At 42.2% G+C, this 27,111-nt stretch overlaps 1 protein-coding gene and 1 pseudogene across 1 annotated transcript in view; both read right to left on the bottom strand.

The window, feature by feature from the left end:
* Positions 1-296: 296 nt before the first annotated feature.
* LOC114037124 lies at positions 297-1,289 on the bottom strand (annotated as a pseudogene).
* Positions 1,290-5,450: 4,161 nt separating this feature from the next.
* The window catches only part of CUNH8orf74 (chromosome unknown C8orf74 homolog), a 39,019-nt gene continuing 17,358 nt past the window's right edge, over positions 5,451-27,111 (bottom strand). Inside the window, exons 3-4 of the mRNA XM_027853782.1 lie at positions 6,607-7,010; positions 5,451-5,808 (exon numbers count right to left, since the gene is read on the bottom strand). Coding sequence (XP_027709583.1) covers positions 5,554-5,808; positions 6,607-7,010 — 659 coding nt within the window. The 3' untranslated portion in view covers positions 5,451-5,553. The remainder of the gene's footprint in view (positions 5,809-6,606; positions 7,011-27,111) is intronic.

Here is a 27,111-nt window from a genome sequence, read left to right on the forward strand (position 1 = left end):
ATGAAGCTTCATAGCTGTCAGTGAGCTCCCATACCAAGAGAGCTGGAGAAGCTGGACCCTTTATCACTTTGCATATGGCTTTTCCCGCTCATTTTTTTTGCATTGAATATGGTGATTTTATTGATGTTACACAATATAGGACTCTAGGCTTCTCCCTCCTGCTACAGGGGTGCTTTGGGACAAGGATGTGAATGGGGCATGGGATCCCCAGTATAGGAACATAGGTTAGGGATGTGGGCTCCCCAGTAGTAGAACTCCTTTTCTTGACTGGGAATGAAGATCCATGGCTTTCTACTTTACTTCTTGGACATCATGTAGACCATGAAGTCTATTACACGATTGCTATAACTGTACTCATTGTCATACCAGGAAATGAGCTTGACAAAATGATTGTTGAGGGTGATATCAGCACCAGCATCAAGGGTAGAAGAGTGGGTGTCACTGTTCAAGTCACAGGATACAACCTGGTCCTCTGTGTAGCCCAAGATGCCTTTCAAGGGTCCCTCTGATGCTTGCTTCACCACTTTCTTTATATCATCATATTTGGCAGATTTCTCCAGGTGGCAGGTCAGATCCACAACAGATACATTGGGAGTAGGAACATGGAAGGCCATGCCTATGAGCTTCCCATTCAGCTCAGGTATGACCTTGCCTACAGCCTTAGCAGGATCAGTGGAAGCAGGGATGATGTTTTGGGCAGCACTACACCCGTCACACCACAGCTTGCCAGAGGGGTCATCTACTGTCTTCTGGGCAGCAGCAATGGCATGGACTGTAGTCATGAGTCCTTCCACGATGCCAAAGTTGTCATGAATGGCCTTTGCCAAGGGGGCCAAGCAGTTGGTAGTATAGGAGGCATTACCGACAATCTTAAGGGAATTATCTTATTTCTCATGGTTCACTCCCATCACAAACATGGGGCATCAGTAGAAGGAGCAGACTGTTTTGGCTCCACCCTTCAAGTGAGCCCCAGACTTTTCCATTGTGGTAAAGAAACCAGTGTATTCTACAATATACTCGGCTCCAGCATCTCCCCATTTAATATTGGTGGGATCTCATTCTTAGAAGATGGTAATGGCTTTTCCGTTGATCACCAGCTTTCCATTCACAGCCTTGACAGTGCCCTTGAACTTGCCATGAGTAGAATCATATTAAAATCTATAAACCATGGAGTTGAGGTCAATGAAAGGGTCATTGATGACCACAATGTCTACACTGCCTGAGTTGAATGCAGTCCTGGTTGCCAGGAGCCCAATATGGCCAAATCTGTTGACTCTGACCTTCACCATCTTGTTTTAGGGATGCAACTGAAGCAGCAGATCTTGACACTGAGCTTGGGAGAAGAGCTGAGAGCCCCCCAATAATTTTTATGTCATGTATTAGAACTACATACTGTCAGAATTGCAAGGGCCCTCTGGATCATTTAATCTAATGCCTTCATTTTAGAGAGGTAGAAACAAAGCCTAAGAAGTGACTTATTCATGGTCATGAAGAAAGGCTGAATGAGGAATACAAACCAAGTCTCTGGATGCCCCAGGTCCGTATCTATTCCTTTTGGCGAGTACTTCATGTCATGTAATAGTATGTAATTCAGTACTCAATGGAATTGTGATTTTATTGATGTGGGCATTCTCTCTAATGGTACAGAATGAAATCCATCTGTATGTGCTTATCCTATATGATTCTTGGCCATGTCTTCCCATTAACTTGCCATAGGGGGTCTACTTGACGTGCTGGGTAGGGGCCTTCCTTGAGTTCTTTGGATATTGCAGAAATAGCAGTGGAGCACATGTACTGTCCACGTTTCTCTGATGACATTCTTCACACTGCTTCTCCTGTACATTTTCTCATTTGTGATTTTCTCAACACATTTGTAATATGTTGCAACCTGTTCTCAGACACTATGTACCTCACCATTACCCATAGGGGTATCGTGGGTTCTTTGCACATTGCCTGTGATTCAAAACCATATGGCATCACTGGAAGAATATAGTATAAAAAAGATGGAATGTGGTTTCAGGGGAAAGTTTGCCTCACTAAAATAACTTCAGTTCATAAGTTTGTAGATTTAGAGCTAAATAGAATTAGGAGGGCAAAAGGCCATTTTACATGAGGAAATAGGACCAGAGAGAGAGGTTAAGTGATTAATCCAGGGTCACACAGTTTTCCCCAAACAATCCAGTCCACCATTGACCTTCTCCTCTTGCTCAGTTCTGGGCCCTGTTGATTGCTCATTTTTCACCATCAGTCATTACTTTGAGAAATAGCCATTACATAGCAGATAGAGAGTTGGCTGTGGAGCCAGGAATACCTTGGTTCAGGTCCCTCCACTGACATGCTGATTGGGTAATCCTTGGCAAGGCATTTAATTTCAAACTTTTCTAGCCACCTCTCTAGAACTATAAGGTGTAGAGAAGGAGCCAACCCAAATGAGTAGAGAGAGTTTCCATATCTGGGGAATTCTCTTTATTGATGAAATTACTGCTCCAGTCCCTATGAAGGTGATGAAAACACAGCATATTGTTGTGGGCAGGACTTGATGTATTTTTACACTCTCTGTCGATATTGTGGGGGTGTATGTTGATTCATGCTGGTTAGAGCAGTTAATAATAACTTTTAAAAAATTACTCTGTTGGGGCAGCTAGATGGCTCAGTGAATAGAGCACTGGTCCTGAAGTTAGGAGGATCTGAGTTCAAAGCCAGCCTCAGACACTTCACACTTACTAGCTGTGTGACCTTGGGCATGTCACTTAACCCCATTGCCTAGCCCCTCCCCCCCCAAAAATTACTCTGTTTAGGCGTAGTTCAATTTTATTGGGATCTGTGCTGTCAAACTAAAAGAAGAATTTTCAAAATTCCATTCTAAGTACTTATGTCCATGTCATTTTCATAATCATTTGAGACATTGGTGTTATTTTTGCTATCCATTTCCTTAATAGATAGCACTTCTGAAATTTGCGTAAAGTATCAATTTTCAATGACTTCAGTTTCTTCAGCTCATCCCTTTTCTGATCTAAATAATTCCTCAATTTCTCCTTTTCTTTCATCTGATTTGAATTTAGGAATGAAGTTATTTCTTAGGATTGCCCTACATTATATCTTCAATATACTGTTGTGTGTCTTTGAACTGAGGATGTCATTAATAAAAAGCAGTCTAGAATCCTTGCCTATAGTTGGCAAAATATATTTCCACCTTTATTATGTGATAATACTGCTTAATCAAAGTGTGCATAATTTTCAATCGATTTCATTTGCATTATTGGTTCTAGTGGATAGTACCATTTACATCAAAGCGTTTCCAGAAGGTCAGGCATTGATATTTCTCATTTTTCCTGAAATGTGTCTTACCTTCTTGGGGTTTTGGGACACCAAGGAGCACCACTTGCTTATGTGATAATCAATGATGGTTCTGATTAGGGACAGCCCTACAACTCTTTGTCTCCCTGTCTGTTTCTAAGATTCATAGCAATAATTTCATCCCATTGGTCAAGGTGCTAACTCAACCAATGGTATTATCAGAACCCAAATAGCAAATTTTCAGAATGTCCATGGGATCTTCACAACTGTCTCAGGAGAGACAGAGTCACTGCAGTATACCACCCTGGTTAGCATTCCCTTACTCTGATATTGTTCTAACTCATGACATGGATAGTGAATAAGTCGGGCTTTGATGGAGCCCATCATCATTATCATCATCATTATCATCATCACAGCTGTAGTAGAGTGGAAAAAAATCACAGGATTTGCAATATGACAACCTGGGTTAAAATCTTGGCTTTGCTACTTACTACCCGTGTGTCCTCAGAGAAAGTCACTTCAGCCTTCTAGGCCTCCAATTCTTCAACTATAAAAGCAGAGAACTATAGATAACCTCTAAAGTCTCTTCTAACTCTAAACCTATGATCCTATTATATAATAATTATAACAGCTAAAATTTAGATAGACTTTTAAGGTTTGCATATCCACACACATGTGAATACATATATAGTGGTCATTCTTGGACATAAGCCAAAAGAAGTAGAGTAGGCCCTCTCCCTCCCCTCCCCCCACCCCACCTTTACCAGGTACTGTACAAAACGTGAATTCTTGTCACAGCCCTTATTGTCTCACTGATAAGCCTTTGCACTTCTGATTCAAGTCCCTGGGAACTCAAGCCCACAGCTTCTTGGTTGCATCTGAGAAGATCACTGATTTAGTTCCTTGGGAATAATAATAGTTCACACATCTGAGCTGGTCCTTGGACTTAGTCTTTAAAAGAAAACAGATAGACATGTATATTCACATCCAGATACAAGCACAGTCACAGACACAGAAGGAGAAATCAGACTGTGAGTAGACCTGGAGAAAGGCCCATCTATTCATGCAACTTCCATAGAGAACAATGTGTACAGAGGGGCCAGCATCAGCTTGAGGAGATGGAAAGAGATGGAGCCTCAATGAGAGGTGGAATGAAGAGAAGAGTACCATTGCAAAAAATCTTATAATTGTCCAAACTGCTCTGGGGATTCACTGGACTGTGGGTTCCATTTTCTGAGTCTCTGCCTGGAATGCACTTCTTCCTCACCCCTGCTCCTCAGACTCTCTAAATTCCTTCAAGGCTCAGCTCCAATGCCATCTACTATGGAAAATTCTTTCTATTCAAATAATTATGTCTATACTTCTCTGCTTGCACCTTGTATCTCCCCCCAGCAGTAGAGTGGAAGCTTCTTGAGGGCAGCAACTATTTTAATTTTTTTTGTAATCCTAGTACTTAGCATAGGGCTGTGAACATTTAATAAATCCTTAATAAGTGTTTTCTGGACTAGTTTGGAGAAACAAAGGAGGAGAGAGAGGAGGGAGAGAAAGAGGGAGGGAGGGAAGAAGAAGAAGAAGAAGAGAGAGAGAGAGAGAGAGAGAGAGAGAGAGAGAGAGAGAGAGAGAGAAATCTGTAGTATTGACAAGAGAAGGCAGAATAGTGGGGTTTTTTTGCATTCTTAGGGAAAACGCTGCTTAGGAACATGTATCAATGATTTTGTGAGGACCCCACCAAGGTTTTACCTGGGTTTGTAGTGTCGGGCATCAGGGGCCCAATTGAAACATGAGGTACACATATGTTTCCACATTATACAGATTTCCAAAGTTACAAGAGTTCTTCAGAAGCCATCTAATCCAGTTCTCTTTAGGCAAGCCTATACCTAAATTCCCAGCAAACAAATACAGTTTCTCTTTTCAAAGATCACTGGGTGAGAGAGCTTTTGGGCGTCATTCCAGCCTCCTAGAACTATGGTGCCAGTTAGGAAATCTTTACTGATAGAATTTGTGGAGCAGATGTTGTATGGATGATACCAATGCTAGATGAAAATGACAAAGAGCTTATTATCCCACCACTAAGAAAGAAGTTGGCTTGGTTTTGATTTTCAGGGACCCTTCTATCACAACTATGTCTAACATACAGGCATGGCTTTAAGTGTTGCTTTTAAAAAATGCATTTAATTCCCAAGAAGTGTCTGAGTCAAAGTACTTGGAAACACAGTGGATGGTGCTTTCTATGGCCCAACAGTGAATGGCCTATTCTCAATCTGCATTTCTCAAATGGGGTGCCAGTCTCCTATTTTTCTTCTTTTCTTTGGTTTTCTTATTTTTTTCCTTTTTGGGTTCCACTTGACTTGCCTGGCTTGGTTCTGGAGGGTAGGGAAGAGGGGCTTTCAAAGTCTTCTTTTGAAGTTTTAGGTCTAATATTGTATAAGTGGTCTTTATCTCATTCTCCAAGAGCTCCTTCAGGGACTCAATCTGTGTGTGGATAGCTCTGCGGATGATATTTTCTAATGCCTAGAGAGAAACAGGACACAGATGGTTTGGAGGGTTCTATAGGGAGCCAGGGAAGTATGGTTGGGTTAAGAGACAATGCACTAGGAGTCTCATCTTTGTCCTTTCCTTCCTCAGTGACTTTAGATGTGGTTCTTCTCACAGGGTAATTTATTTGCCATTGGACAAAGGTCGGGATGACTAGACTAGGAGTCAATGAACTCAAGTTCTAGCCCCAGCTTTCTCCTTTCCTTCCCTTGTGATTTTATGGGTGGTTTCTCTAGTAGGATAATCTATTAGTTGGTCATTGGACAAAACTTTTACTTTGAGTGTGATTTTGCCTTAATCCATATGGGAAAAACCTATAATCCAAAGGCTAGGAAGAGCTTTTTTAGTCTCATGTTTTTCAACCTTTCTCATCTCATATCAGAGCAATTCCTTCAAATTTGTCAAATGAGGGGTTGAGTTAGATGAGCTCCCTTCTAGTTTGGTATCTATGATACTCTGATCCTATAATCCCCTCAATGCTCCCCCAGTGTCAGTAACAACAATAAAAACAAAGCAATTAGAGAGTAGGGGAGACCCACTAAGAAGAAATGGGATATGAGGAAGGGGAGAAGAGGAACCAAAAGATTCATTAATAGGGCGAGAGAAGAGGAGATAGGAAGGAAAGAGGAAGGAAGGGGGAGGAAAGAAGAATTAGAGAAAAGAGAAGGGAATGGAGTCTATAGCAGGGGCAGGATTTGGACACAGGTCTTCCTAACTCCAAGGCCAGTTCCTAGCTACCTCTCAGTCATATCACTTGGCAATATTGTGTCCTACCTCCCGGTCTAGGACTTCCATGTCTTTCAGGTCGAGTTCCTCAAAGATCTTCTGCATTGAATGCCCCCTTTCCAAGTGCAGTGTCTCCCTCAGAAGCAACATATTGGTTCGTTTCTGCACCTCAGCAGCCGTGAGTTCAGCCACCTTCTGTTGGTACTGCTGGACCTCTTTGTCGACACCCTCGGACAAGGGAAGGGGTGGTGGCGGAGGGCAGAGGTCTACGGATTCCTTGGTCTGGTACACATCCTGGTCTTTACAGAGGACATACTGGTAGAGTTTTAAATGCCGGATGAAAGTGTTGTGAAAATAGTCACAGACAGCCATCAGATTGGAAGGATTAAACTTTGTTTCATATTCCTTGAGCTTCTTCCCAAGTACCTTTAAGGCTTGAGTAATGGAGCAATCTGGGAACACAGACAAAAGAAAGGATGAGCTTTCTAAAGAGAAGTTCAAAGACCAACCATCTGTCGTCCACAAGGCCAGGGAAAATATTCTGTGTTGAAGACCACAGGCTACGTATAGACAATGTAGGGGTTTGGCCAATGGAGAGAAGACCTTGAGATGCCTAGTCCTTTGTTCATTATGAGTAAGTTTGCTCTCTCCTCTCTCTTTTCTCTTTCTTTGTGTAAGTATCCAGACTGGAGTGGACATGGGGGCTGTGAACATAAAGATTTGTATGTGTGTGTATGTGGGTGGGTGGGTGTATGTGTGTAAAATGTTTGCCCTCCTCTGCTTGATACACATCTGGTCATACAATTGGCTCCCCACAAAGACTGATGAACTGAATTAATTATATGTCTGTCTTGGTAATCAGCATGTGTCAGAGAAACAGAATGAAGCTGGAAAATGGCATGAGGCAGTCTCCTATTTCTGCCCCTTGTGTATGAAAACGTTCATGTTTGTCAATGACTGTGAAGTTCATGATAAAAAATTACTTTAAAAATATCATGGGGAGGAGCAGAGGAGTAGAAGTTAGGAAATTTGGGTTCTAGAAGCAACTTTACTGTGAACTTTGTTATGTGACTTTGAACAAGTCAGATAAACTCTCTGGGCCTCAGTTTTCTCATTTGTAAAATGGAGGGGAAGGAGGGGGATGGTCTAAGTCAGAGTCTGCAAACTATGATCCAAGGACCAATTCTGGTCTGTGTTGGACCACATGAAAACAGGCAGTGGACTGAATTTGACATATGTGCCATAGTTTGCTGACCTCTGTACTACATTCATCCGTTCATTCATTAAACATTTATTAAGCACTTACTACATGCCAAGCAGTGTTCTAAGCACTAGAGATACAAAAAGAAACAAAAGACGGCCCCTAACTGCAAGGATCTTACTACCTAATGGAAGATGATGATTGTGAAGGTCCCTTCCAGGTCTGGTATTATATATCCTATTCTATGATTAATTATTTTACTTTGATGTTATGGATGGCCTTCTTCGAAACTCAGATAATTTGACAAAACATGCTCCACCCTTCTCCCTTTGGGGAGAAGTTCTGTTTGGGATTTTTCTCTCCAATATTTTTTACCCTCAAATTCTCTCACCTTTGCCCCAGACTCTACAGTTGAGTCACTTGATCTCTCTGAACCCTAACAGCATATGGGGTAATATGGACAATGTCTCTCTAGGAAGGGGCTACTGCATCAGTTGGCTCCTGGTGATGGGAATGTTTTAAAGAATCCTCCCCCTCATTTTTGCCTGTGGGATACTCTTTCCAGTTTTCTTGGTTCCATGAGGCAATATTTACCTTTAATCTTCTCCGGAGTAAAAAAAGGGTGGGGAAGTTACTGTCTTAGAAAAAAATATTCATCCATGGGGGTGCAACATTGAAAATACTTCTGTCCTTAGGATTTGGCAGGAACAGGTCTTCACTTTGCCAACATTAAGTTTAAGCTATAGTTTGGACGGAGTTTGGCCTCCTGGGAGATTCCACCCCTCTCCTTCCTGGCACCAATGAGGTAACTCTCAACTTATTCATTTTAAGGATTGACGGTTTTCCCCCTTTCCCATACCAAAAGTGGGCATTAGCCACAGCTACCAAAGTATATCAAGTAGTATGATAAAGCGGATAAAATAGAAAGAACCAGAGGACTGGGACTTGAATACAGACTCCATAAAGTGTATGACCTAATCCTCAGTTTTCTCACCTATAAAATGGGGATAACAGTACATATCTTACCTGTCTCATAGTGTTACTGAGAAAATTAGTATTAAAAACAAAACTAGTATTAGTGCAAATGCCATACTCCCAAGGATGATCAACATCAAGGAAGAAAAAAATTTTAAAAAGAAGGTATTTCTAATGATTAGACTAACCATTCAATGATCAGTACTTCAGTGATAGAGATGGGCTTAGTAGGAGGGGATGATTGTGAGGATGATCTGCTGGAGAAATCAAGAGAGTATAGGTAAGGGTACACATGCTGGAGTTGGTGAGAAGAGCTATCTCTTCTTCAGAGACAGTGAAAGAGGAGAGAATGGAGGAAAACATCAAGAGATTTTTAGATACAAAGAATAGGAAAAGGGGGTAGAAGGCCAGGGTGAATGGCTTCCATTTTCTCAATAAAGTAGGAAGTGATATCCTCAGCCAAGGGGTTGGGATAGGAGGTAGTGTGGACCATTTGGGGTGAGAAGGTTTGGAATAGACACTGTGGGGAGTATGGTAGAGAATCAGTTAGGAAAGAGTGAATAGATATAAATGTATTATTACTGCAGTGATAGCCTGATTGAGTTTAGATAATGTAAAAATCGAACCCAGCAAACATTCTTGTATTCTTTCCCAAGCTCCCAAGAGCAGTAGCAGCAGAGGAAAGGAATTGTTGTTGTTCAGTCACGTCCAACTCTTCATGACCTCATTTGGGGTTTTCTTGGCCAAGATACTGGAGCCATTTGCCATTTCCTTCTCCAGCTCATTTTACAGTTGAGTCACACAGCTAGTAAGTGTCTGAGGTTGGATTTGAATGCAGGTCTTCTAGTCTTCAGACTTACCCATTGCACCACCGAGCTGCCTTAGAGGAGATAGATAGTGGATAGGTTTTGGAAAACTGTTAGCAGTGACTGAGTAGGGGAATAGGGGATTGAAGAGTTGGGAAAAGTCTGTAGAATGTAGAGTTGAGAATGGGAAAGGAAAAAAGTAGGACAGAGCAAGGGTAATAGTCTCAGAGAGTTCTGAGAGATAGGGGGATTGGAGGTCATTTCTAGCGATTTGCCCAACGTGACTTAGGTAGTGGCTGAACTGAGATTTGAATCTAGGTCCCCTGCTTCCAAATCCAGTACTCTTCCCATTGTAGAGGCAGCTAGATGGTGCAGTGGAAAGAGTGCTGGTCCTAGAGTCGGGAAGACCAGAGTTCAAATCCAATCCCAGGTTCTTATTCGCTGTATGATTCTGCACAAGTCATCTTAACTGCTGTCTGCCGCAGTTTCCTCAATTGTAAAATGGGGCTAATAGCTGTACTTCCCTCTCCCCACTTCTGGTTATTATGAGGATCAAATGAGATCTAATATTTGTAAAGCACTTAGCACAGTGCCTGGCACATGGTAGGTGCTTAATAAATGCTTATTTCTTTCCAGTACCAACCTGGAAGCACATGGATTAATAGAGAAGAGAGGAAGGTGATTCAGCCTGATAACCCAAACTAGGTTCTACACCAATGTAGAGCAACTCTTTGCAACATTTGAATGCACACCTTTCCTTTGTCACTTGCTGAAGAAAGCACCCTCACTATCAATACACACTGCAGCTTGTGTGGTCCTGGACTGTTCCTGCCATCTTCCCAAAGGCTCTGTATTCAGAAATATACTTGTGGGTGGACCTGGTACAATTGTGTAGAATGGGTGTCTGCTTTCAGCCCACTGAAATTCTGAATCCTACTGACTTCCCTGGCTTCCTTGAGGTCCCAACTAAAATCCCACCTTCTATAGGAAGCCTTCCCTGCAATCTCTCTGAATTCTAATGTCTTCCCTCTTTTCATTATTTCCTATTTATCCTGTTTGTAGCTTGCTTTATATATATCTGTTTGCATGCTGTCTTCCCCACTAGATTGCAAGCTCCCTGGGAGCAGAGACTGTCTTTTGCCTCTTTTGTAACCCTAACTCTTAGCACGGTGCCGGGCACATAGTAGGTGCTTAATAAATGTTTATCGATTGATGTCTGATAGGTTGAAGGTTTGGACGGCCTTCACGGGAGTGTATTCTTGATCACATGAATTTGACCTGTAGTCCTTTTATTATTCCTAATGTTCTCTCAGTTCTGCTTCTCTCTTGACACATGATTAAGTTATAGCCCAGACAGTTGTCTGGGGTCACATATTGAATCATTGCTGGGGTTGGAGTTATGTCCACTGCCTCACTGAGTCCTCGGTTTTCCCTAACTGGGCCCGGCTTCTTTGGAGGGAGGCTGATTTCAGTTTACAGAAAGGGACAATCTAAGGCTTCACAGCACCACTTCTTGGCCCTTGGAGAGCATTTCTTGAACCATATGTTGAGAAGTCTAGGCAGGTGACTCAGAAACCAGTGGATTAAATCTCTGGGAGAAGCCCGGGCTGCTTCCCTCAGACAGATCTGTGCCTGCAGGTTCAACCTCAACATCAGGGAGTTGCCTTGATTTGCATTGGCTGCTGGGAACTTCCTGAAGACAACCTTCTCCCCCCACAACTCCCCGAAGGCCAGCACCTGCACAGAACACTGGAGGCATGGGGAGTGGGTGGGGTGGGAGAGGAGGAGGAGGTGGAGGAGAGGACTGGAAAGTCAGCATTATAGAACTTCAAAATCCAGGGCGAAAAGACATTTGATTTTAAGAATCTCCAAACTTACCTCCTCCTGTCACCACCCCCTCCATCCCCCCAAATGTGTATGCGTAGGGTTTAGGGTTTTGTAAGATTGATTGTACCCCACGTAACTTTTGTAGGGTCTGGCTAGAAAACCATTGGAAAGAGGCCTCCCTCTCTACCAGATTCCACTAATGCCCCCTGAAAAGCCAGTTTGGCTGCAGTCATCTCAACTCTAACCAGAAGAGTGTCAAAGCACAGTTCGGAGCTGCATAACTTTCTGTTCAGGAGGCCTTTATCAGGGCCCACTTTATCCGAAAAAAAAATTTGAAGTAGATAGATTTTGATTGTTGCACAGTCTACCTTTTAGGTCCTGTAGTCAGTAAACTCCAGTGGCTCATCATCTCCAAGATCGAATATAAAATCCTCTATTTGGATACCTCGGATTGTTAGGAAGCTTACGCTGATAAGGAGCCTGAATTTGTCTCTTCGTCACTTCTACCTCCCTGGCCTTCCAGAGGCCAAGTGGAACAAAGACTGACACCTCCTTAACATGACAGACCTTGAAGAACTTGAAGATGGATATCTTGTCTACCCCTTTCCCCCTCTTGAATCTTCTCCAGGTTAAATGTTCCAAGTTCCTTAAATTAATATTTGTGTGACACGGACTCAGGGCATGGTTGCCTTCCTCTGGATACTATCCAGCTATAATAATAATTAATTATATATAAAATAATATATACTATATACAGTGTAATTATATAATAATTAATAATGATGATAGCTAATATATATAAATATATAATATGTATACATATATAATATATAGCAAATTACTTTAGAAATATTAACTCATTTGATTCGCACAACCACTCTGTGATATAGGTACTATTGTTATCCTCATATTTCAAATGAGGAAAGGTGACTGAGAGAATATAAGTTACTAGCCTACTATCATACAGCTAGCATCTGAACCAGCATTTGAACCCAGCTACTCCTGACTCCAGCTCCAAAATTGTATGCCACCTAGCTGTCAGTTACCTAGTTTAAGAATTCTTAAACCTTAGCACCCAGAATTGAACACAATCTTCCAGATGAGGTCAGAGGAAGGTGAAGTCCAAAGCAATTATTGGCCATCTCCTACCCTCCACCCCCTTTCTGGAAGTTCCACCCCTCTTAATTGTCTCCCAAGATTGCATTTGATTTTGGCTGTCACTTTTTACCGCTAAATCAAATTAAGCTTGCGGTCCACTAAAACTTCTAGATCTTTTTCAGAACAACTGCTATCTAAACATGTCTTCTCCATCTTATGGACCTGAGGTGGCACCTCAGAGGGGTCATGAAGAGGAGAATTTTAACAAGTAGAGAAATGGAGATAATGCTTTCCAAGCCCAGGGGACCAACAGCCTGTGTATGCCTAGGTTACCCTACTGTTTTTAATACATTTACTTTCATTCAAAGAAATTAATGTTACACAGGCCAGTGTGGGAGATTCATTCTTTTTTTCATTCAACAAGCATGTATTAATCTTATACTAAGTGCCTAGGATTGTACTAGGCACTAGGGCTAAAAAAAGACTAAAAAAAACCCATTTTCTGCCCTCAGGGAGCTTATATTCTTTTGGGAGGGAAGAGATAGAAATAACATACATACAAAAATATATAAAATAAGTGCAAAGTACAATTTTTTGGGGAGGGAGGGGAAGGTACTAGGAGGATCAGGACGAATCTCATGTAGGAAGATGCTCTTGGTATATTTGAGGTTACCCTTGAAATCACATACCCCAAAATTATTTAGCAAAGATCTCATATAACAAGGTAGAAAAAAGGAGACTAACCTACCTGAGATGAGACTGTCCCTAAACCTTAGTTTGATTGACTAAAAAAGCTGGACTCTTTCCTGTTTCTACTCAATAAGGGGAAAAGGAAGGGAATAAGCATTTATATAACACCTACCTAATGTGCCGGGCATTGTGCTAAGTACTTTACAAATATTGTCTCATTTTATCCTCACAACAATCCTGAAAGGTATGTGCTGTTATTGCCTCTACTTTACAGCTGAGGAAAGTGAGGCAAACAGATGTTAAGTGACTTGCCCAGGGTCCTACCTAAGTGTCTGAGTCCAGATTTAAACTCAGGTCTTCCTGACTCTAGGCCTGGTGTTTTATCCATTGTGTCATCTAGCTGTATACATTCCATTCTCATGCACAGGTAAGTGGAGAGGTGCCCAGAAAATGTCTCTTCACGCTCTATGCTCAGCACATCTTCATCAGGGCTGGTCTGACAGTGGGAACACATAAAGGCTGGCACACTATGGGCTCAGGATGATGTGGGTTCCAGTTATAACTTTGACACTTACTATTTGTGTGTCCATGGGCAAATCTCTTAGCCTCATTGAGCCTCAGTTTCCTTATATGTAAAATGGGTATAATAATAAGTATAATACCTAGCTGGTAGAGTTATTGTGAGCTTTAGATGAGAAAATGTACAGAAAGTGCTGTGAGGACCTTAAAATGAAATATAAACATATATCTCTGGGGTGGCAGTGGTAGCAAACTGTGACTGACTTCTTTCCAAGCATTGCAGGAGGTCTGTGCCCATTCTTGGCACTAGCTTTTTCACAGTATAATCATGATCATGATCATCATCAAAATGTGTTGACTAAGGGCATCATAATGCCAGCTCTCTTCTGGTACACAGCGCTAGATCCAACATTTTCCTGAGGGAGCTCCATAGACTGTGTTTTCTAATGCCCAAAGAATTGGACTGCTTCATACGTATTCCTTATCTAACACAAATTGGAAAATTCCAAGACTGGGAATTATTTTAAGTTCATCAGAAGAAGGATATGCAAAATTGGGGAGCAAGAAAAGGGAAACTCATTCTATTGGGTCTACTGTCCTCTTGTAGGGATATCTGTCCTGCTATCATGCCCCAAGGTCCTTGGAATTTTGTCATCTGCTCTGATACTTAGTTTGCCTAAGTACCCTTTGGTTTCTCCTACTGACATGAACTAAATACACAAGCCCTCCCTCCTTTATATGTTGTCTCTTCAAATGAGAATATGAGTTCCCTGAAAAAAGGGACCGTCTCAATTTTCTATTTGTATCTACAATGCTTAGCACAGAGCTTTCCTCAGAGTTGGTACACACTAAGTGCTTTTCCATTCCATTCCAGTGGGCTTCAAGTCAGAAGATGTGAATTCAAGTCTGGACTCTGCCATTGACTAGCTGTTTTATTAGTTCTTTGAGACCCAGTTTCCTAAGTGTAAAATGAGCATTATGACAATTACATTTTGGTTATTGGCAAAATTCTAGGACTTTACAAAATGTGTGGTTAGTGACCATCTAGAAAAGGAAATTGTGATCACAAATATAGCTTTATCAAGAACAGATCATGCTGAATCGACTTTACTTCTTTTCTTAGGATTACTAAACTGGCTGTTTATCTGGACTTTGGTAAAGCCCAGGAAAAGTTTTTTTGTGCTATCTTTGTGGACAAGATGGAGAGATGTGGGCTAGATGACAGTATAGATAGATGGGTTCAGAAATGGTTAAATAACTGGACCTAAAAACTAGACTGTCATTCATTTAAGGAAATCCAGGAACCGGGGGGGGGGGGGGGGGGGGGGAAATGATGGATAGTATTTAGGTGAATGTTGGCAGAGGGAGAAGCAAAAGTGATTTTGTCATTGGAATGTACTCCAGAATAACTGTATAGAAAGAGGAAAGAGATGAGGAGCTTAGAAAATATCATAGATCTGGCATAAAGGTATGATGGGGGACTTCAATTATCTGGGCATTTTTATTTGCTGCAGTTTTCTCTCTATCTTTTTCTGTTTCTGTCTCTATTTCTCTTTCCTCTCTTTCTCCATCCCTCCCTTCTCCTTAGTAGATGAGGGGAATGATTCTAGTTTACTTACTTTTAGCTAAGTTTTTTATAAAGTATCTCATACTATTCTTGGGAAGAGATGCAGACTAGATGATAATACAATTAGATGAATTCATAACTGGTCAGATGGCCAAACTCAGAAGAGTTGTTATTAATGGTTTGTTGTTGACATGGCAGGAGTTCTCCGGTGCAGAGCACCAGGGATCTGTGCTTGGCTCAGGTCCTCCTGACTCCAGGCTTGGCACTTTCCAGTGCACCACCTAGCTGCCCCAAACAACTACATACAAAATTTTCAAGCTGCATACAGGGTAAAAATAATCAAGAGAGAAAGGGCACTGGCATTAAGAGGGTCCAAGAAGGTCTTCTTGTAGAAGGTAGGATTTTTAATTGGAACTTGAAAGAAATCAAGGAAGCCAGGAGGAAGAGATGAGGGGGGAGAGAATTCTAGGTATGGTGGATAGCCATTGAAAATGTCCAGAGAACATTAATGCATTGTTGGTGGAGTTATGAACTATCCAACCATTTTGGAGAGCAATTTGGAACTATGCCCAAAGGGCTATAAAAATGTATATACCCAATGGGGTATGGAAATCTATTTTATCCTATAGGAAAATTAGGGGGGAAGGGGACAAGAGAGCAGGGTGTTGATAGAGGGGAGGGCAGATTGAGGGAGGGGATAATCAGAAGCAAACATTTCTGAGGAGGGATAGAGTCAAAAGAGAGAATAGAATAAATGGTGGGTAGGATAGGATGAAGGGAAATATACTTAGTTTTTCACAACATGACTACTATGGAAGTACTTTGCATGACTACACATCTATAACCTGTATTGAGATGCTTGTCTTTTCATTGAGGGTGGGTGGGGAGGGAGGAAGGGAGAAAATTTGTAACCCAAAGTTTTAAAAACACATGTTAAAAATAAAAAAAATTGAAAAAGTATTTTTAAAAATGTGTATACCCTTTGACCCAGCAATAGCACTTCCAGGGCTGTATCCCAAAGAGATCATACAAATGGGAAAAGGACCCACATGCATAAAATATTTATAGCAGTTCTTTCTGTGGTGGCAAAGAATTAGAAGTAGAGGGGATGCTCATCAGTAGGGGAATGGCTGAACAAGTTGTGGTATATGAATGTAATGGAATTTTATTGTGCTATAAGAAATGATGAGTAGGCAGATTTCAGAAAAACCTGGAAAGACTTATGTGAACTGATGCTGAGTGAAGTGAGCAGAACCAAGAGAATGTTGTACACAGTAACAGCCACGTTCTGTGATGACTAACTTTGATAAACTTAGCCCTTCTCAGCAATGCAAGGATCTAAGATATCTTCAAAGGTCTCATGATGGAAAATGCTATGCACATCCAAAGAAAGAATTGTGGAGTTTGAATGCAGATCGAAGCACACTATTTGCTCTTTTTTTCTTCTATTTTGTTTTGTTTCTTCTTTACAACATGACTAATGTGAAAATATGTTTAATAGGAATGTATATATCGAGTCTATATCAGATTACATGCTGTCTTGGGGAGGGAGGTGGGGAGAGAGGGGAAGGAAAATTTAAAACTCAAAATTTTATGGAAGTGAATGTTGAAAACTAAAAATAAATAAATTAATAATAAAAAAAAGAAAATGTCCAGAGTCAGGAGTTGGAGTGTCTTGTGTGAGGAACAGCAAAGTGTCACTGAATCACAAAGTTCACGGTTAGGGCAAGGTCAGGGAAGTAAAGTGTAAGAAGACTGGGAAGATAGGAAGGGCCCAAGTAGTGCAGGGCTTTTGAATGACAAAGAGAGTATTTTAGAATTGATGCTGAAGCTAACAGGGAGTCACTGGAGTTTATTGAGGTGTGTGTGTGTGTGTGTGTGTGTGAGAGAGAGAGAGAGAGAGAGGGAGAGAGAGAGAGAAGAGAGAAGAGAAGAGAGAGAGATGTTCAGATCCTTGTTCTACGAAGATCAATTTGACAGGTGAGTGAAGGATGTACTGTAGTAGGGAGAGACTTAAGGCAGAAAGGCCAACCAGTAGGTTAATGCAATAGTCTAGGTGGGAGATGAGGAGGATCTGTGCTGGGATGGTGGATATGGGAGGGATAAGAATGAGGAGAGTTGGGATGATTGACACCTATGTCACCTGGGTAACTGGGGGAAGAGTGGTACTCTCAAAAGTAACAGTGAAATTAGGAAAGGGGAAAAGATTTGGGGAAAGATAATGAGTTCAATTTTGGATGTGATGAATTTAAGATGCCTAAAGGGCATTCAGTTTGAGATGTCCATTAGGCATTTGGAGATGCAAGATTGGAGGTCAGCAGAGAGTAAGTTAGTAAGGGTGGATGAATAGATTTGAGAACCATCAGCATAGAAATGAGAATTAAATCCATGTGAGTTGATGAGATCACTAAGTGAAATAATATAGAGGGAAAAGAGAAGAGGGTCCAGGACAGAACCCCGTGGGACACTCTCTGTGGATATAATCTGGACAAAGATCAAGCAAAACGAGATTGAGGAGTGTTCAGATAGTTGGGAGAACTCAATTAGAATATAACACTATCATAAAAACCTAAAAAGAAGAAAATATAAAGTAGAAGAGGTCAAAGAGAAGTGTCAAAAGCTGCAGAGAAGTCAAGAAGGATGATTTGGCGCTTGGATCACTGGTAACTTTGGAGGGACTAGTGGAGTTGGGAGGCAAGTATTCAGGACCTGGGATATTATAGTCTTGTGATACTCTGCCAGATTGCCATCTAGAGCATTGAGTTTAGTTGTCCATATTACATTTCTGGAAGGATATAAAAGGAGGATGACCAGGCTAGTGAAGGTCCTGGAGATTATGCCATTAAATGATTCACTAAAGAGTGGGAATATTTCAATTAGATAAGATTTATGAATGAATATGGCAGGCGTCTTTAAGCATTTGAAAAGTGGTCCATGTAGAAAAGAGGGATTTGACTTTTTCTGTTTGGCTCCAGAAGACAGAACTGGAACCACAACCTGGCCCCTTCCTACCTTCCCAGTCTTCTTAAACTGGATTCCCCTGACCCTGCCCTACCCATGAACTTTGTGAGTCAGTGACACTGGCCTCTTTGCTGTTTCTCACACAAGACACTCCATCTCCCGCCTCTGGACATTTTCAATGGCTATCCGCCATGCCTGGAAGTTGTGGAGGGCCAAATTTAGGCTTGACAATTACAGCTCTACAAAAACAGAATGGGCTGCTTTGGGTTTCCCTTCAGTGCCTAAAGTGGAGGCTGGATGACCACTTATTGAAAATGTTATAAAGATAATTCCCGATCCAGAATGAGTTTGACACACTGTTCCCTGGTTTTCCTTCTAGTTCTGAGATTCTGGGATACATACTTCCCGGGGTTGTGAGGCTCATTCATACATCTTAGGCCACGTAAGGGACTTTGTAAATCTCATGTGCTACGTGGTGCTAATCATCAGACAGAGCATCAATCTTGGAATCGAGAGAATCTAGTTCTAGTCCTGGTTCCAACTAGTTGGGCAAGTTACATAGCTGCTCTGAGCCTCAACATCTGCATCTATAAAATGGGTTACTATGAAGAAAATACTTTGAGTTACAAAGTATAAAGCACTATATAAATGTGAGTTGATATCTTTTGGGGGGGGGTTGGGCAAATATATTCTTTTCTCCCTATTCCCACATGCAACTCCCAAACTGCATTTTGACTAACATTTGAATAACTCTTTCTGGACTGGGCCTGTTCTGTTACTCCTTTAATATTTTTCCTAGAAACAATACCAAGAGATAGGATCCCTGATGTTATCATGAGCAGTAATTACACTAACAGATCCAAGTCAGGAATATACCAGCCAGATGCTTATCACTCATATTCAACTTGCTCATCTCCATCTCTGAATTTGTTTTTGCCGTCCTATACTCTCGGTAGTTCTTACCCATGTTTTCTTGGTTTTCAGGAGAATGTCTCAGAGCATGGTAAAGATGTTATTTTTTCAGGTTCCTTTTTCTCCCTGTTGCTAGGGATAAGTATATATCGGGTAGCTAGGTTACACAGTGGATAGAGTGCCAGGCCTGGTGTCGGGAATATTCATCTTGCTGAGTTCAAATCTGGCGTCACACATACTAGCTGTGTGATCCTGGGCAAGTCACTTAACCCTATTTGCCTCAGTTTCCTCATCTGCAAAACAAGCTGGAGAGGAAAATAGCAAACCACTCCATTATCCCTGCTAAGAAAACCCAAATGGGGTCACGAAGGGTTGGAAAAAACTGAAATGACTGAATAACAACAATGACCAAAAAGTGTATATTAGGTAATCCAGTAGCTTCTTCTGGCAGGGAAAGTGTGGGGCAACCCTATCTCCAAGGCCTACCCACATACACGTTCTTCTCACCCATAGAATTGTGATGCAGAGCTCGCTGGCATCTCAGATTTGAGAGTCAATGCATCCCAAGTGGTTGCTTTTTCCCAGGTCCCTTGGAGCTAGTTGCAGGGATGGCTTTTATAGGTAATCCTTATCCACAATTGGAGAGTAGTGGTCACCTAGATGTGAAATTCAGTCTTTCTTAGCAAATAGCAAATCAGAGCCATAACTTCCAGGGCTTCGAGGGCGTTTACCTAGTTGTCCTTGAGAGGCACCCAGTGAGGAAAAAGGATGATCAAATGAGATAATATTTGCTAAGCACTTACAGTAGGTGCTTAATAATTGCTTATTCCCTTCCCTTACTTGCCCAGCAGCAAAAGTTCTAGATGTGGATGCAGAGGACCTAGGCTCAAATCCTTGCTTTGCCACTGACTATCTTCATGACTTTGGGCAAGTCACTTAATTTTTCTAGGCCTCAGTTTCCTCATTTGTTTTAATGGAAAGGGTTGGTTTAAATGACCTCCTAAGGTTTCTTCCAGTTCTAAATTTGTAATCCTATGCAGCTGTGCTTGCTGGGTACCTCCCCCCTCCAAATGTTTATGTATCGAGTATCCCAAAAGTCTTAGTGCAGTCCTAAATTTTGGTAGCTTAAACCTTTAAACTTTAGTAACTTACAATTACACTAAGACTTTTGGGACACCCTCTATGTGCACTAATCTGATCCATAAATCCCCACCAGCATCAAGGCAAAAAGGTGGGACTGTGGACCCTGTGAAAGTAATCAGAAACCTGGGGCTACCCTGGGACCTGGGGTCAGGATGGGCATGAGCCTATGCAGTGTGACAGAATGGGGGATTTCAGTCACCTGGCGCAGCTCCCAGATGGGAAGGGCTGCTTTGTACTTGTACATATGATCCAGGTGTCTTTGTGAGTCCTATGGTGACATCTTGTCATTCCACCCATAAATAGTTCCTGTTCCTCCAGGAACAATTATTTAGGTAGCTTTGGGGTGGGAAGGAGGTCACCCCCTGTGTCATCTCAGGCCACAGAGGCATTGAATGTTAAGTATCCTTAGCCCACCACCAATCCAACCCCCTAAATTTACAGGTAAGGAAAATGGGGCATATGGAGGAGAAGGGGTGCTGTTATCACCCTGGTACAGGCCCTCATAGCCTGCTGGTGGGTCTCTCTTTGACATTTCTCCCCATTCCAGCTCCTCCTCCACTCAGCTGCCCAAATGATTTTCCGAAAGTGCGAGTCGGACCGCATTACCCCCTTACTTAATAAACTCTCATGTCTCCCTATCATCTCCAGGATCAAATATAATATATAAAAATATATAAATATAAAATCTTCTCTTTGGCATTCAAAGCCCTTCATGACCTGCCCCCACCCCACTCACCTTTCCATTCTTATGCGTTCTCCTTTCCCCCCATGTACTCTGTGATGCAGTGACACTGGCCTCCTTGCCCAAGACATTCCCATCTCCTAATTTGAGGCATTTCCACTCATTGTCCCTCATGTCTGGAATGCTATTCCTCCTCATCTCCACCTTCTGGTTTCCCTGGCTTATTTCAAGTTCCAGATAAAATCTTACCTTCTACAGGAAGCTTTCCCCATGTATCTCCTTCCCACCTTAGTTCTAGTGCCTTCACTCTATTGTTTGTTTCCAATTTTTCCTGTCTATAGCTTGTTTGTCCAGAGTTGTTTGCATGTTATCTCCCCCATTAAACATCAAGCTCTTTGAGAAGAGGTACTATCTATTGACTTTCTTCATATCCACAGAGCTTAGCACAGTACCCAGCACATAGAGGGTACTTGACAAATGTTCACTGACTGACTGTCTAAGGTCATGTAACTAGTCACAAAGTTAATTGTAAGACTCAACCCAGAAACCAGACATTCTGACTTCCAAGTTCAGAGCCCTTTTCACTCCTTCATTCCCTTGCTCTCTCCTTCATATGCAGGGCAGATGCACATCTTCAGGAGCCATGAAGGATGAAAATTCTTATCCATCTCTCTGAGGTTATTCCGCTTAAGGCAGGGAGGACTATTTCCCTCATGGAACTTCAAGTGACTGGTTGGAAGGGGACAAGCTTGTGTGAATGCATGGAGCCACAGGATGGAGTAGTGAGTTTGGGGAATAGGTAGAAGTCCAGTTTGGTTGGAACTTAGAGTGTGTAGAGGTAAACAACACAAAATATGCCTGGAAAGGTGGTGGAAACCAGTCTGTGAGACTTTTCTGCTGGGAAAAAAAATTACCACAGTCATGCTTTGATTCTTGGGTTCACATGATCTGGGTGAGCAGAGTTCCTTGGAAACCAGAGGCTTCAGAAAAAATGCTGACCCTTCCCTTCCCACTTGACCTAGCTAATCTTGGAACTTATGGTGGAATTAAAGGGTAGGGGACAATGAGCCCTCTTCTTGAACCTGTTGCTCCTTGCCCCAAACTAGGGTACAAGTCACCACCTCTCATTTCCCCTACCATTCACCACATATATGTTTTTGCAGATCAGAACTAGTTGGAGTGTCCTTCCAACACTCTAAATCTCAGCAGTTGTTCAAGTTTCAACATTTGCTGTTTGTGTGACTTTGAGTAAGTCATTTAACCTTTCTAGGCTTCAAGCCAAGGAATCTTGTAGCTCTGGATCTATGATCTACGAATAATGAACTGAAAGAGTTCCATGGAAGAAATGTCTATGACTCTCTCTCTGCCTCAAATCCTCCAACATCTCTCCTGTAACAACTTGGGCAGGGTTTGCCAAACCTTTACATTCTCTGCAAGTTCCTCAGACAGGTAAAGCCCCTTGCCAGATTGAGTGGAAAACACCACCCCCTCACAACTCCACAGCGAAGGTCTCCACCCTAGTCTGGACAGGATGCCAGACCCAAGGAGGATACAAGATTGGTGTCACTCCTGTAAGTTGAAGAAGAGGGAGGGGAAGACTGCTTTGTCTCCAGCCCACATCAGGGCAAGGAAGGATGCTCAGGGTGTCGTCACGCACCTTTTTTTCGATCTCAATCCCTCAAGAGGGTGGGACCCCAATGAGCTTATGCTTTTGAATAAACTACAGTATTGGCAACCCTCTCCCTTTCCAGCAGCAGGCCAGATCAAGTGCAGGAGATAAGCGGAGTTGGCAAGCCAGCAGAGCAGCCTGTCCTGGCAGAACTTTCAATCGCAATTGTGCAAACATGACCCTCCTTAAATTCTTTATGCCAACTCTGTTATCTTCTTAGCAAACAGGGATCAACCAACATTAACCCTAGCCTCACAAAATCCCTGGGGAAGTTGAATTATACCACAAAGCAGCCACATAGTGACTAACAAACAGAGTGGCAAACATCAGGTAGCAGCATTCCACATCCTGATCTCACCAATAATCTCAAAGGTTACAAGAGTGCTCAGTGTTCCCTAATTGCCTAAATCCAATGGTCTTTGCTTAGTCCTCATCCTACTTGAGTTCCCTGCAGTTTGTATTCCTGACGGCTACCTCATCTCCTCGCTCCTCTTCTTTCATGACACGGCTCTCTCGCTCCTCTTCCTACCTGTCTGACCGCTACTTATCAGGTTTCTTGGTTTGGCATCCATGATCCAGCCTTTAAGCGTGGCTGTTCTCCAGCGCTCTGTCCTGGGTCTCCTCCTCCCTCTTAGTGCTCTTTTTGGTGACCTCATACTCTCTCCTAAGATCACCTATAATCTCTTTATAGAGGACTCTCAGATCTTACATCTAGCTCTAATCTCTTTTTTGAACTTGTGTCCCATTGCCAGTTACCTACAGAACATCTCTGCCCACGTGTCAAAATCAACATATCCAAAATGGGACTCATTCATTATCTTCCCCCTAAACCCTCAATACCTGCAAACTTCCCTGTTTTCGTTAAAGGCACTGCCTTCCAACTCTCCTACCCCCCTCTACCCCCTAGTCACCCGGGTTTCAAAATACCTTGAATCATACTTGACTCTTCTTCGTTGGTTATTCAGTAAGTTGCCAAGACCTATTGATTCTTCCTCTCTAAGACTGCTCTCATATAACCCCTCACGGTGACCATCCTTGTTTGGGTCCCCATTACCTCTCACCTGAACTGCTTCAATAGCCTCCTAATTGGTCTTTCTGTGCTCATGCTTTCCCCTTTCCAATCCATCCTGCTCTCAGCTATCAACACGACTTTCCTATGGCACAGATCTGATCATGTCATTCCTCCCTGAAAAACCCTCAGTGATTCTCTATTGTATATGTATAAACTATGTATTTCTTAGACTGGTTTTTAAAGCTCTCTACAATCTGACTTCAACCAACGTTTCCAGCGCTATTTCATGTGACCTTTCCCTCACTCCTTCCCCCATAACCTATGTTCCAGCCAAAGTGGATTAATTACTATGCCCCAAACTCAGTATTCTGTCTTCTGCCTCCATGCATTCACACAAGCTGGTCCCCATGCCTGGGATGTACTCCCCCATCTTGGTTCCACAGAATTCTTGCATTTCTTTTTTCTTTTATGAGGTAATTGGGATTAAGTGACTTGCCCAAGGTCACACAGCTAGTACTTGTCAAGTGTTGGGTCTGAGGCCAGATTTGAACTCAGGTCCTCCTGACTTCAGGGCTGGTGCTCTATCCATTGTGCCACCTTTCTTGCATTTCTTCAAGGTTCAGCCCAAGTACTACTAACTTTGCAAAGCCTTTTCTGATCCCCCAGTCTCTAGTATTCTCTCCCTCCTTGAATTATATTTGCTTATCTTTGTCTATGGTGACGGTAAGAGAGAAGTTTGGAAGAGGGCTGAGCTGGAGGAGAATGATAATGTAATTAGATTGGCAATCTGCCATAATCCATCCATGCCTGCTTATCTTGTGCAATTTATTCTGTCCCACCCAAAATGAAAAGGAGGGAGGTGGGACTCTTACTCACCAGCCACTGACCCTTAAAAAGGCGCCCACCTTCTGAGGGGTGTCTACCATAGCCTTGAGGTGATCTGGGAACAGTGGTGGGTATGCAGAGAGGGATTTTCTAAATTCACTTGTGTTGGCTTTTCTGTGGGTGCCCTCTCAGGGTTAGGTTATAACTCCCCAGCTAGTCTCAGAAGAGGGAAGCTTGGGAGCTTGAAAGGATGGGAGATGGTGGGGCAGTGGGGATTGTTGGAGGATAAGGGTAGGTATGGTTGTATTGCAGAAAATCCCCACAGTTGTATATTGTGGAAACAATGGAATATGAGCCATTTTCCTCTAATGGTTACTTATACCCCTTGGGTTCATGTCATGATCTGGCCAGGAGTCTAGGTCCCCACTTTTGGAGACCACTGTTTTAACCAGTCTCACTGTCCTCATCTATAAAGTAGGGATAACAATATCTTTGTTACTGACCTCAAAAAACCTTTGTGAAGATCAAATGAGATAATGAATGAGATGCTATGTCTAGTATTATCGTGCTATTAGAAATGATGAGAGGGTGGTTTCAAAAAAAAAAAAACAACAACAACAAAAACAAAAAAAAACATGGTGAGATCTATATCAGGCCTGCACCAGGCAGCTCACGAAAAAATGTAGAGGATGTAAAGGAAAGTAAAGATGTAAGGAGCACTTTGTCTGTGCCCCGACTAACACACCTTCCACTAGTCACTGTGGTGCCTGTCATGTAGCTTGGCAGGTGGGTTGCCACTTCGCACTCCCTCCTGTTTGTCACGTGACCTGCGGCAACCAACCATTGTCATTCTGTCTAGTTACCTTTGGAAAGGGAACCACTAAAAACCTATCCGCAGCTCAGAGAAGTTTGGCTTATTTTACTTTCGGCCCCTGCCTACTGCCAAATTGTGTGGGTCTGATCTGTATGAACTGATGCAAAGTGAAATGAGAAGAACTGGGAGATCACTGTGCATAGTAGCAGCACTGTTGTAATGATGAAGACTTGGGTACTCTGATCAGTACAATGAACCAAGACAATTCCAAATGACTCACGATGAAAAAAAGCCATCCACCTCCAGAGAGGGAACTGATAAGCTCTGAGTGCAAGTTGAAATATATTTTTCTCACTTCGTTATTCTTTTTTGCTTCCTTTTTTTTTCTGGTGATGTGGCTAATACGGAAATATGTTTTGCATGATTTCACATGCATAATTAATTAATGTAATTTTGCTTGCCTCCTCAGTGGGTGGGAGAGGGGTGGGCAGAGAGGGGAGAATTTAGAACTCAAAATATAAAAAGAAAAAAATGTTAAAAATAAGAAATTTTTTTAACAAAAGAAGTAATATTTGAGAAAGCTCATCCCAGAAGCACAGTGGATTGGCCCAGGGAACACCTGAAGGCAGGGCAAACAGACAGGTGGTTGTCTTATTAATCTAGCTGTGAAGTAAATGAGTGTCTGGGGCTAAAGTGAGGGTGCTGGGGATGGAGAGAAATAGTTGGATCTGGGAGATGACACAGAAAGAACTGGCAGAACTTGGTAACTGAGTGGATATAGAGGAATGAAGAAGGAGTAGAAAATAGCTCTAAGGTTACAAATGTGTGTGGTATGATTCATAAAATTCTTAAGGTGGGAAAGAATTTTACAAGTTAACCCAGCCCTCTCTTTTTGTAGCTAATAATAGCTGATGTTTATATAGTACTTATAGGTTTACAAAGCACTTTCCTCGCAACTGCATATGAAGGATTCTTATTTTATCATTCTTATTTTGTAGTTGATGACTATTAGTTATGGAGAAGTATGGTGACTTTTCTAAGGTCATGTAGTTTGGTTTTGAATCTAGGGCTTAGAGTCAGGAAGATCCGAGTTCAAATCTAGCCTCAGACACTTACTAGCTATGTAACCCTGGGCAAGTCAGTTAACCTCTCTCTGCCTCAGTTTCAACTGTAAAATGGGGATAATACTTGGCACCTACCTCCCATGTTCATTGTGAAGATCAGATGAGATGACATTTGTAAAGTGCTTAGTCCAGTGCTTGGCCCATTGTAGGCACTTAATACTAATGTTCCTTTTCCTTCCCAGTCCAAAATTCAGGGCTTTCCCCCTTATACCCCAGGTACCTTATATTCCACAGCTGTTTCTAGAAGAAGAAACAGGGATCTAGAGACATGAAGTGATTTGCCCATGTTCACAAAAAGATGTAGTGACAGAACCAAATGTCTCCCAACATTTAGCCTAGGGAGAGCCAGGAAGGCTGAGTGAAACAAGTGCTGTATTTGGAGTCATGAAACCTGGATTCAAGTCCCAGCTCTGCTATTTACCACCCATGTGACTTTGAATAAGCGTCTCAGGCACTCAGCTCTCTCACCTGTCAAATAATGGAGTTGTACTAGATGACCTCTAAAGCTCCTTCCGGGTCCATATCTATGACCCTATGATTGTTTTTTTCTATTACACACTGCCCTCCACCCCCTGCCCCTCCAAACACCAGAACCCATCTGAGTCACACCTATAATCAAAGCTTACTCATCTTCTTATCTTCCACCACCCAGGCCAGCCAGAGGCACTGACTGGAAAGGAGTGTGTGTGTGTGTGTGTGTGTGTGTGTGTGTGTGTGTGTGTGTGTGT

The sequence above is a fragment of the Vombatus ursinus genome, unplaced genomic scaffold, assembly GCF_900497805.2.
Source record: "Vombatus ursinus unplaced genomic scaffold, bare-nosed wombat genome assembly UNPS02010219.1, whole genome shotgun sequence".
NCBI classification, from domain to species: domain Eukaryota; kingdom Metazoa; phylum Chordata; class Mammalia; order Diprotodontia; family Vombatidae; genus Vombatus; species Vombatus ursinus.